General features: G+C 33.2%; 1 protein-coding gene across 1 annotated transcript in view; it reads right to left on the minus strand.

Moving 5' to 3' along the window:
- Positions 1 to 12,939, minus strand: part of COL21A1 (collagen, type XXI, alpha 1) — a 204,853-nt gene that overhangs the window by 15,242 nt on the left and 176,672 nt on the right. The window contains exons 20-22 of the mRNA XM_012002053.1: positions 5,655 to 5,699; positions 3,546 to 3,599; positions 2,304 to 2,357 (exon numbers count right to left, since the gene is read on the minus strand). Of these exons, the coding sequence (XP_011857443.1) occupies positions 2,304 to 2,357; positions 3,546 to 3,599; positions 5,655 to 5,699 (153 nt within the window). The remainder of the gene's footprint in view (positions 1 to 2,303; positions 2,358 to 3,545; positions 3,600 to 5,654; positions 5,700 to 12,939) is intronic.

The following is a 12,939-nucleotide window of genomic DNA, read 5'->3' on the forward strand; positions in this document are numbered from 1 at the left end:
TAGCTATTTTTTATGATACTCCTCCACTCTCAACACCCCCTGACCACTAACAGGCCCCAGTGTATGTTATTCCACTCCCTGTGTCCATGTGTTCTCACTGTTCAGCTCCCACTTCTAAGTGAGAACATGTGGTGTTTGGTTTTCTGTTCCTGCATTAGATTGCTGAGGATAATGGCTTCCACCTCCATCCATGTCCCTGTAAAGGACATGATCTCATTCTTTTTTATGGATGCATAATATTCCATGGTTCTTTTGCCAGTCTGATGGGCATTTGGGTTCATTCCATGCCTTTTCTATTGTGAATAGTGCTGCAGCGAACATATGTGTGCTTGTATCTTTGTAACAGAATGATTTATATTCCTTTGGGTACATACCCAGTAAAGGGCAGATAATGTTTTTTAAAACCAAAACATATATAGTTAAATAGACTTACCAATGTTTCCACAGCGATTTTTAAGTATTATAATATACATTAGAGGTTTTCCAAAGATCTGCCTCAGTTTCAGCCTTAGCTCTGCGCTACAGAATACATTTTTGTCTCACCCTAGAACTTCTATCAGTCATATTGACAGCACAAGCCACAAACATAAGCTGACAACACTAGCAGAAAGAAACTAATATAGAGGTCAGTAAACTATGACCCATGGGTTAAATCCAGTCCAATGCAAGTTCTTAAAGTTTAACCAGAACACAGCCGCACCCCATACCCATTTGATTAGGTATTGCCTGTGGCCACTTTTGCACTATAATGGCAAAACTGAGTAGTTACAACAAAGACTGTATGGCTCTCAAAGCCTGAAATATTTACTTTCTGTCCCTTTTCAGAAAAAGTTTCCAACACCTAATATACTGCATGAAAAAAATTAAAATGTTTCACTGAAAAGATTATATTTAATATCTGCAACATTTTGGACCTATTTTTAACAAAATAGTTGTACAAGCACAAGAGGCAGAAAACCAACTTTAGAGTAAGTCATGTAAAAATAAACAAACTGTGATACTGGAAATGCTTACTGTCCTACCCAGCCAAATCAGCAGAATCTGCTTAAGTGGCAGACAGCACAAACACATTGTTCTAAAACCTTTTACGGAAAGTCCAACAGATACAATTGACCTTCAGCTCAGTGTGAGTCAACAGTGTAGTATATCTAATAATAATTTTTTTAAAAAGCTGATGAAATTTTAGGCTTCATTCTTAAGAATTAGAGAATCCAAAAGACAATGAGAGAGCCCATTGTGCACCAGCTAATAAAGGGTATTTTCTTATGAAATGACCTTGAGAAACTGTGGAGACCTTCTGCTTAGCAAGCTCAGTCATTCCAGTGTATTAGACCAACTCTGTGTGTACCTATAGTTACTGGAGCCCACAATACTCCAAGGATCCACAAGGGTCTACCACTGATGGAAGAGCAGCTAATTTTTCTCATTATTGGGCTCCCATGTCTTTTTTTTTTTTTTTCCCCCCTCTCTCTTTTCTAAATACTTTAGAAATTAAAAGTAAAATAGATTAAGTCATCTACTCATCTTACACGCCAGGGTCTATTCCCCTGAGGCAACGCCTAGTCAAAGGTTGAATGCTTCCAAAATAGCAATCCCATCACTTCCTTTTGGAAGGTTGTCCTAGAATCTATTTGCAAAATAGTTGGGAACAGTTTTCCGAGCGTTTTGTCTGATCCTCTGGTTAACCAAGAAAACAAAATAGTTCTCTCACCTCGGGATTATATATACCTAGAAAATGGTCAAATAATGACATTCAAAGAGTTTCAGTTCTACCTTGAGAATAACCTCATACCCTAAATATATTTGTCAAGCTTGTCTTACTTATTTAAAATCTAAAAGTAAAGATAATATGCTCTTACTCACAGTACTAGTACAATCTACCACAAGGCACTTTATATTATATACATTTCACTAAATAAAAATACCAAAAAGAAGACTGTAAAATGGGTATTGTAAGAGATATTCTTATTCATAACTATGAATGCTCTAGACTGGTAGTTTTGGCACTGAGTTCCACAGAGCTCTAGTAATCCTGAACACCAGACACCAAGACACCAAAAAGGGAGAAGGGGGCTGAGTAGCAGAAGATTCTGGACCCTTTCCAACATAACAGGATGAGCTTTACTTTAGCCTGTTTCTTATGCTGAGCTTTTGCAGACTTAATTCTTACAAGTGATTTTTTTCATAGAATAAAAACCACATTTAAAATACAATCAAGGTAGTAGTTAAAATTTTCATCAAAGTTATAAATGGCAACTGTGATTACACAAAGTTCCCAATCTTGTTAATTTTATCATATTTACCTTAGATCCTGGTGTTCCAGGCTGACCTGGTGAGCCATTGCTTCCCATTAAACCCTACAATTTTAAAAAGGAATTTCAAGAGTAACTTAGACAAGATTATTTAAAAATATTAAATCAATTTCCAAGTTACACATTCTCATAATTCACTAAATTATAATACAGATCTGAAAATATAATACAGTATTTAGAAAATTACTCCCCCATATATTCATAAAGGATAATAAAAGTAAAAAATCAAACCATGTAAGATAGCATAAAGGCTAGCAGAGCACTTATAATTCTATTGCTTACAAAAACTACAAATAGAAAATGGAGAGCTAATAAAAGAAAATATAAAGAAAAATTTATTTTTTCTATACTTTTTCTTTTGTTATGATGGCTAAGAATTAGGTGTCTTCATAGATGTTATCCTGATTTACATTACTTAGAATTCTATTATCTTGAACAATATTTTAAAAGAGTTACATTCTAATAAACTTTCTGTATAATCTTTCTTCAAGGTACAAAATGGCTGTATCTTTAATCATATGATTCAAAATAAAAAAATGATGACTACTCTTTTAGTTAGGACTTGATTTCATTTATATTCTACTTTAAATACTATTATACATATTTAACACACTTGGCAAATGAAAAGGGATTAAAAAATCATTATATCATCAGAAAATATAATCGCAATATGAACCTATAACAGACAATTTGATTATAGGTGAAAATCAACATCACTTCTAGCAATAAACTTAAAATTTAGGGTGGAATTCTTGCACATATGATAGAACTTTCATAATTTTGAGTCAGTTTCATATGCCATCTTCACTCTTGAAAACCATAAAATAATTTACTCTGTTTTAGGATCTTCCCATACTATGTCTTCTGTACATATTCTTTCCCATTAGTGTAATATGTTTGTAAATGTAATTTAAAATAAAATTCACTGAGATTTAGACTTAACCATACTTAGTATTTTTAAATTAATAGCTAGAATATATGTTTTCTAATTTATCTACAGTTAGGGTCCCTGATGTTTATTTGGGTGGCCTACTTTTTGAAAAACTGAAGAAATTTTTACTGTTTTAGAAAAATGCACATAGACATAATATTTTTCATACAACTGAATGGAATCCATGGACCTCAAGTATTTTATTGTTGTATCCCCTACATTTTTATGAACTCTTGAATATGAACTCCTAGTAGGTAAGTAGCAACATTGCAAACACTTTGATAATAATGACATCAACATACAGGCATCCCTGGGGCTCCTTTTTTTCCTTGTTGTCCTGGAGGCCCAATTTCTCCCTAAAAAATCAAACATTAAAAAAAATTGTAAATTGTAAATTATCAATTTAGTTCAAGAAAGTTTCTGCCAAAGCACAATGGAATGACAATTGAATATCAATCAGCTCAACTTTTTCTTTCTCTTCCACTACTGTAAGGAAGAAGCAAGGCAAGGCAAAAATTGGAACCTAACACCTTAAAGACCTTGGCATAGAGTCTGAGGATTTACTGTCAATATTTTTATTATGACATTTATAGTGACATTTGTCATTCTTTCAAAGGAAGACTTAGCAGCTTAGATGGAGTTGGTAAGGTAAATAACAGAAATAAAAATCAGGTGAAAAATTTTCCTATTTATCATAGAGTTTAAGAAATATGACAGTGAACATAAATTAATAAAGAAAAATAGAGTAAAAACATAACAGCATTAGACTTCAACTTCTGGAATTGCAGCATTAGACTTCAACTTCTGGGGTTGCAGCTGACTAGGTCCTCTAAAGGGACCCTCTAAGTCCAGAATAAAAATCCTAGAAGGAACATCCTCTCTGAGAGAGTGTTGGTCTTCCAAGAAGCAGGAGATGTATTCAAAGATCTTTCATTTTAATGAAGTATACTTTGAGTTGGGGCTATAATTATGAGGATTTGAACTATACAGAACCCATGCCAGAGACAGAATTGTAGGAGCCAAGTAAAGTGGGAGTATCTGAGGGTGGATCCTCAGGTCTCGGGAAACTGAATGCTGGCCAGCCATGGAAAGGAAGCAAGAATCTTCAATACCTATGATGACTTGGGACTTTCAAAGGGGACTGAAATGGTATCCATGGTGACCAGCAGAAGGCAAGTCTTCATTTCCCAGTTAGGCTGACAGGGCACCCTCTAAATTAAGATGAAGCAATAAGCTCATGATAAATAATATAGAAACAAGAGACAGCAAGCTACAGGAATGAGAATAATAGATAATAAACTGCAGATGTTAGAATTGTTAGAATTTAGAACTAGATATGAGATTTTTTTTTTAATTAAAAAAACAGAATCATGAAAGACTATTAGTACTGAAAACATAACAAGAGACTTCAAGAACAAAAAGTTGTGGTTTAAAAAAATTATAAACTCTAAAAGTGAAAATTATGAGTATTTACAATTTTAAAAAAAATCAATTGATCATTCTAACAGATTAGACACAATAAAGAAAGAAAAAATAAACTATAAGGCATATCTAAAACATTTAACCAGAATGTGTGACAACCAAAAATATGGAAATATAGTAGGTAATGCTAAAAAGAGATGTGGAGTATACAATTAGAAGAAATAAAAAAATGTCTAACCAGAATTCCAGAAACAGAGAATGGAGCAGAGGTTATATGGAGATAATGGCTGATTCTTTCCAGAACTACTGGAAATAATTCCACAGAGCCAGGAAGCAAACCGAAGTCCCAGCAAGATGAATAAAGAGATATCCATATCAAGATATATTGTAGTGAATTTGAAGAACACTAAAAACAAATAAAATACCTTAAAAGGTTCCAAAAGGAAGAGACAGATCACTTACAAAAGAATGATAATTAGATTGACAGCAGATTTTTCACAGTTAACAATGAAAGCCAAAAAACCATAGAAGAAAATCTTCAATTTACTAAGAGAAAATAATTGTCAACCTTGAGTTGTATAGTCTACAAAATTGTCCTTCAAAACAAGAGCCAAATAAAGAAGTTTGTAATTAAACAAAAACTGAAAGCTTATTTACCAAGATACATATACTAAAAAGACATTCAAAAACATAGTTAGGTAAATTAACTTTAAAGAAGTAAATTATACCATGATTATCTTAGAGAACAAAGTTGAAAAGTAGCAAAGTAAAGGAGGAAGCATATAATGTAAATCTGAATTACAATTATCTACATAAAACAACCATAAAACAATATATACAAATTTGTAAAGTCAGAACAACAGCTTCTAAAATTATATAATATTTGAAAAATTAACTGTTACCACAAATGTAAAAATGTATTTTTTCGTAGACAACAATGCATTAAATGAGCAGATCCAGGCCCAAAGCTAACTCTCATGAATACTTACCTTTTGGCCCATTAATCCTCGGTTTCCAGGAAACCCTGGGATTCCCTAAAAACAAATAAAATAGATTTTTGACTTATAAAAAATTGAAGACTTTATCATTAAAGAAGAATCAGTCACAACTGGAATTTTAACTGGTAAATAACACATATTTTCAAATGTATACATATTATAATATTGCTATTTATAATAATCTAATATGGAAAAGACGATTTATGAGATATAGTATTATATGACTACTACTGATATTTAGAGCTTTAAATAAAGGTTTTTTGAAAAAGAAACTATGAGGAAATTAATCTCAGTTCTTGCACCCCAACACGAGTGATAAAATTAAAACGATGTTTCATTTGAACATAGTCTTGTATTACTTGTAATGAATCATGCAAGAAAATCTGTTAAATGATGTAAGTTCTGATTTAGCGCAACAGTTCCTTTCCACAAACCCTCAGTCTCACCACCTTAGTTAAAAATTAATTTAACTAAATGATTTCCTCCAACCTGAGCCTTGAAATACCCAAGAACCTAAATATTCATATAAAAATGGCAATCTTTTCTCTTAATAACTCCCTTACTGATGCAATCATGAAGAATATGAAGACCACAGTTTGTGAAGAGACATAAAGAAGTACAAGTCACTCTTTCACATGCCTGAACCGATATGCACATGTCTCTAGCAACATTCAGAAAAAATTAATGTTAATTCTATCAAGTTAAGAATAAATTTAGCATAATCATTACTTGCAGAACAGTTCTATTTTCTGCCTTTTGATGCATTTACCCAAAATGATCATTTATCATGCAAAACACTGATTGTACTAATCAATTTTTGCTTTTTATTCCATTTTCTTAGCACCTATTTTGGTGACATTTTAGCTGAAATTGTTAATAACATTTATATTTTTATGTATATGTATTGAAACTGAAAGACAAGGAAATTGGGTCACATCTATATGACTTTGAAAACCCTCTGCACTAGCAGGCCTTCCAAAGGAAAGCAGTACTCTTCAGTAAACCACAGCAGGTGCTAGAGCTGCCATTGCCAATGAGATCAAGTGTCTTCTTCTATTACAGGCAGAATCTGCCATTATATTTATTTTCACACCTGAAGTTTATAAATACAACCTTTATTGATCAATGTGCTAATCACAATTACAGGGCAAGACATAAGCACATAGTTCTAGTTTTAAAATCTGAACTTAAATCATACATTGGAATTCAGTTTGATTCTATTCAGCTCAATTCAGTTTGCCACTTCACTATACTCTTTGCAGGAAACAGAAGTGGTATGTGAGCAATGACTATCAACAAGGGACTCAATCTACTTGAAAAGACAAGCCTTTATAAACATAAGTAGAGAATAATATGAAAACAATAAAAAATACCTTAAAGTGACAATATAAAACACAATCACAGTACACCTAATAAGCACTCTAAAACATAAAGTAAAAAAGTCACTGAGTTACGAATATAAAATGAATTGTATCTTCTTAGGCAGAAAATGCATATTCTCAATGCAATCAATTAAGGTAAACATTATTCAAAATAAGAGCCTCCATTTCAATGAACCATAATTTGCTGTGAAACCACTCTGTGACTTCCCCCCATTCAAATACCCACACACACATGAAAATTCACTAGAAGTTGAGATCAAGTTCTGAATTTAACTAAGACGTGTGTAAATTCTTCTCAGAAGCAAGGTGGCTATACATTGTTCTATGCTGGAAAACTGGTACAGTTCTGTCAATGCAATAATGTTGGCCCTGAGAATTCCTAACGGCCACATGAGATTACCAATGACAATGTCAGACCTGAGAAGCTGAATTTCTTACTAGTCTTTTATCATTTAAAGTTTTCATCACTATTCAAGCCTCTGTGCCCTTACACAGTCTGTGATGTTAGCAGAATTAGTTACAGATATCCTGAAGACAATCCCAGTGTTAGCAAGTTCACATCCTTTCCCTGGAGAAAACAGTTATACTTCCATGAATAGCACCTTGGCTTCCACCTCCTCAAAGCCCTTGAGAGTCCATTTCCCCAACTCCATGGAGTTGATTTGACACCCTTTTGTTTTGTTTTTTGTTTTTTGTTTTGTTTTTTGAGACGGAGTCTCGCTCTGTAGCCCAGGCTGGAGTGCAGTGGCGCGATCTGGGCTCACTGTAAGCTCCGCCTCCCGGGTTCACGCCATTCTCCTGCCTCAGCCTCCCTAGAAGCTGGGACTGCAGGCGCCCACCACCACGCCCGGCTAATTTTTTTGTATTTTTAGTAGAGACAGGGTTTCACCGTGTTCGCCAGGATGGTGTCGATCTCCTGACCTCGTGATCCGCCCGTCTCGGCCTCCCAAAGTGCTGGGATTACAGCCGTGAGCCACCGCGCCCAGCTGACACCCTTTTTTTCTGAGACATTCTAATACTGAACTTGGCCTGTAGAAGAACATAGCCACAAATCTTACATTATTTCAACATATCTGATATTAAGATTATTTTCGGGAGATTCCAGATTATAAAAAAATAGTCCTTTTCTTTTTGTTCATCCTCTCAAACTGGCCAAAAATTTACATACGTTTCATAGATATGTATATCCATGAAGTCCTAATAGATCTTCTATGTCCGATTATGCTAAGAATTATTACTTCTTCTACAAATACCAAGTAAAAATATAAAAACTATACGATGTCAAAAACAAAATATAGGCCTGATTTCGCTAAGGAATTCTTGGCAAAACTAATATAATACCACAAGCATGCATAGAATACCAGCTTATTGAGGGCAAGGTTAACCAGGGAAACTGAAATCATTGAGCTATATTAGTTAATAAAATTCTCCAAGGTAATATTTTCCTAGGCTCCCAATATGTGTATTGAAATTGACTAAACTTTGCTAATTTTACATTAGCAGTGATGTTATCCAAAAGTATTTGAAAGTTAACAGTTTGTTGATCGCAAAGTATTCAGTGACAATTATTTTATAGAGTAAATGTGTTTCCAAGGAGACTATTTTCTATTTCGCTGTGGTTTTGGGTTCAGGCAACAGTGACAATGTCCAAGTAAAGACAGAAACAAGTAAGAGTAAGTGGACATATTTCCTCTACTTCTGTGATTTCAGTTTGGGTTTGAGGAAGAGCAGAAAGTCAACCAGAAAATCCTGCATAATGTTGTGGTTAAAGAATGTTGATATAAAAAATGTTCTAGAAGCTTCTCTGTAACCATTTAAACCACTGCTGTACAACAAACAAGTTGCTAAGAATAGAAATACATACTTTAGAATAAAGGGTTTGACTTCCATTTCCTAGAGAATACTTTGTAATGAAGGGAGTGTGTCTATGACAATATTACTTAGAAAAGATGAAATATCACATTATACTCCCCATATGTAATGAATGTATTCACTTATCTATGAAATTGGACCATCTTAGATCAAATTTGCTTTTTAAGTAATGCAATATTTTCAATTCACTTAAAAAGATCTAAACTATTAATGGTACTTTTATATCAAATTATCTACTTTCTACACAATGGTAGAGCTATTTAATATCATCCAGTTATCAAAATATCAGAAGTATATTACATGTTTTCTTCATTATATCAAGAAGTGATTTACTCATTCTTAAAGATTCAATGAAGGAAAAATTCACATGTTGAAAGTATCATTCTCATTAACTAAAAAGATTCCAATATAATTATCAGTAAAGTGCATAGTAGAAGTCATATGAAGCAGCTAAAAAAATAGATGCTGGAGTCAGCCAACCCATGTCCGGATCCACTCCAGGCCAGTTATTTAAATTGTAAAATCTCTGAATCCGTTTTCTTTGTGGGAAAAATAATAAAACCTATCTCATAGAGTTGGTACATTCTATCAGTTAGCTTTCACAAATATTTAGCTCAGTGCTGGCGTAATATTGAATAAATTTTTATAACTGTCTCTTCACAGCTCCTCCCTGACCTTTGAAAGTTGTGAAATACTTGAAGTCAATTTTTTTCCATGTCTCTAAGTTTTCTCCTCTTTCTCCATTGTGAGGCTTTTTCTTTTTGCCTTTCTACCTTGCCTTTCCCTACTTTAATTTCCAAGTCCATTATATGTAGGATGATGCTAGCAATCTAAAGTTCCCCACTCGGGGGCGCCAACAAGTCAGCATTGCCCCCCCCCATTCCGTACCTTTCCTTTTCATGTTTGGTTGATCTTGATTACAGAATAGTACTATCATGACTTTTGCTTTTTAAATATTTTAAATAATTCATCACTGTTCAGAAACAGATGACCAAGAGTATTAAATATATTTATATTTATATATAGTTGAACCCTGCAATGTTTTTCAATTTTTTTTTCCACAGTAACTGGCAGGCCATTATGAATGATTTACAACAGATTATTCTGTGGTAAGGTAACTATAGGGAGAAGTAAGTTACAATCGCAGTTGCCAGACCTAAAAGAAACCAATATACAAGTACTTGCAATAAACCCTTGATAAGGAAATGACCAATTTTCTATTCCCACATTATACTGTCATTAATCTTCAAGGAAAAAAAAAATCTAAGAATGTTGGATGAACTTATTCACCCTGGCCTGTAGACAATGGCCCACTTGGGACTGGATCCAAGTTACCCAAAGATAAACAATTTAAGTAGAAAATACTTTAGCCAATGATTATAGGCTACTCATGTTTATAATAAAGCAGAAAGTGTCACGAGTTTCACCTTATAGGCTACAAAAAAAGAGAACAAAGATATCATAGGAAGGAAAAGCCATTTGGAGGCCATTTTCAAGGCTACTCCAGTAATTGGCATTTCTTTTCCACACCAAAAGGCATTTCTACATTTTTATAAACCAATAAAATAGTCTGAACAATGTTACTGTTGCAAAAGCATCCTTTTCCAGGACAAGACAAAAATCACAAATTCTTAGCAAATAACAAACCTGAAAACTCAGACAAGGAGGAAGACTATCTGGAGAGGAAGGGAAAGGATTAAGAGATCTGGTACCCCTGTCACGTGGTGGGAAATTCATGTAGCCACCAGAGCCCAACAGGTCCAGAAAAACCACCTGCCCCTTTATATCAGTTAAGTGAAATGCATATGAAATACATGGATGTGTTAAAAAACAAACAAACAAACAAGCACGTATGTATAGACATATGTAAAACTTAAAATCAATTCCATTTTGAAAGAGAAAGTTACAAAACAATACTAGAGTTGTTCTAAAATGGGCTCTGATCCTCTGAAAGCCTGAAAAGTACCTACCACATTTTTCGGGTACATTTTTTTTTGTTACTACATAACTCAAAACAAATTATAGTCAATTTCTCATTAAGGAAAAAACTAAAAGTGAATTTTTCAAAGACCCCATTTAACTTTAAAAACTTTAACTTGGTGCTGAATCGAAGTTAAAATAGAAGTTAAATCTTTTCAAGAGAAACTTGAAAATTTTACTATTTTTTTGAAATTTTATATACAATAGAGGTAATCATACCAAAATATTTTAAAGCACCATTAACCATCCCCACCAAATAAAAAATGAAATTAGTTTGATAAAGAAAATACACTAATAAGTGAATTTTTAAACTTAGTTAATTTATATGATAAAAATAACTAGGTATTTAAAATTGTATCTAATCTAATATCTTCTATATCTCTTATTTATAACCTCATATTTTTGAAATATATATGCTATTCCATCTAAATCTCTATACTAGTTATTGCATAATACAGCCCATTGTAAATTTTATGTTTATATAATGTAAATCTCATTTTCTTATAAAAATAATCAAAAAATTGATAGACAAATAAGCATTGATTAAAGTAAAAAATTTAAATTTGTTTTCTATTGATCCATAACCAATTACTACACATTTAATGCATTAAAACAACATGAATTTATTATCTTAACAGTTCTGTGGGTCAGAAGTCCAGCATGGGTCTCACAGGGCTAAATTCCAAGAGTCATCAATGCTGCCCTCCTTTCTGGAGTCTCTCGGGAAGAATATGCTTGCTGTGCATTCAGGCTAATGGGAGAATTCCGTTTCTTGCAGCTGTAGGACCAAGGTAGCCATTTTCTTACTGGCTGTAAACTCAGGTCCATTTCCAGCTTCCAGGGGTGACTACATTCCTTGGTTTACAGCCCTAAGGAACCTATCATTCATTTTCTCTATCTTCAAATGGGTCAATTCCTTCTCTAGTCACATCTTTTTGCCCCATTCCTGTCCTGTATTTTTCCACTTTCAATTATCATGATTACATTGGGCCTCCTTAGATAATCTGGAATAAAATTTCCATCTCAAGGTCATTAACTTTAATCACATATGCAAAATCCCTTTGCTGTGGAAAGTATCAGTTTCCAGGGATTCAAATATGGCTATCTTCGGGGAGAGGAGGGAGTTGTCATATTTTGTCTACCACAGAAATATTATCTAATATCTAAGGACCAGATAGTTTCTATGTAATTTAAATTCCTCCAAGGCATTAAAAGGATGATCATCTAAATTCAAATTATGAAGCCACTAATATTGTCAATAATAATACTTAAAAAAGAAATCTACAAGCTGATGTAATTTGTTAAAATAAATGCAAATGGACTTACTATAAGGCTACTAAGATAAATATAGCAGTGTGTCAGAACAAAAGTAGAGCATGGCTAAGTAGGGTTTGTCTCAGCACGCAAGAAATGTCTAATATAAAGAAATATATCTGTATAATATACTATACTAATGACATTCCCACATTAACAATTTAGAAGAAAAACACACAAAAACATCTCAAAATATATCAAAAATTCATTATTAAAAATTTATCATGCAATATTTGTGAAAACTCCCAATAATCTAGGAATAGAACTAATATTTGAAACCAAAGTCTGAATCAATCAGAAACCCATTTTAAACATCAAACTTGGTGAAACACTAGACATTTCTACTTAAATTCAGGAATAAACAATAGTCTATATTTTAAACCAGTAGTCACACTTATAAGGATATATCCCGCAGGAAAAATATTACCTAAGTAGGCAGAAAAATACATATATATATATAACATTAATAAGAGAGATTAGATTGATTTATAGCTATGCTATAAGTGAAATGAGATAGATTTTATATTCTGTCTTATAATCTTATATGGTAAATGTTCATATTATAAAGTTAAATAAAAGTTTCAGTGGATCCAATTTGTTGTTTTAAAAAATTGTGTAGGAGAAGATAGACAGGGGGCGGAGCAAGATGGCCGAATAGGAACAGCTCCAGTCTCCAACTCCCAGCGCGAGCGACACAGAAGACCGGTGATTTCTGCATTTTCAACTGA

The sequence above is a fragment of the Mandrillus leucophaeus genome, unplaced genomic scaffold (genome assembly GCF_000951045.1).
Source record: "Mandrillus leucophaeus isolate KB7577 unplaced genomic scaffold, Mleu.le_1.0 Scaffold676, whole genome shotgun sequence".
NCBI classification, from domain to species: domain Eukaryota; kingdom Metazoa; phylum Chordata; class Mammalia; order Primates; family Cercopithecidae; genus Mandrillus; species Mandrillus leucophaeus.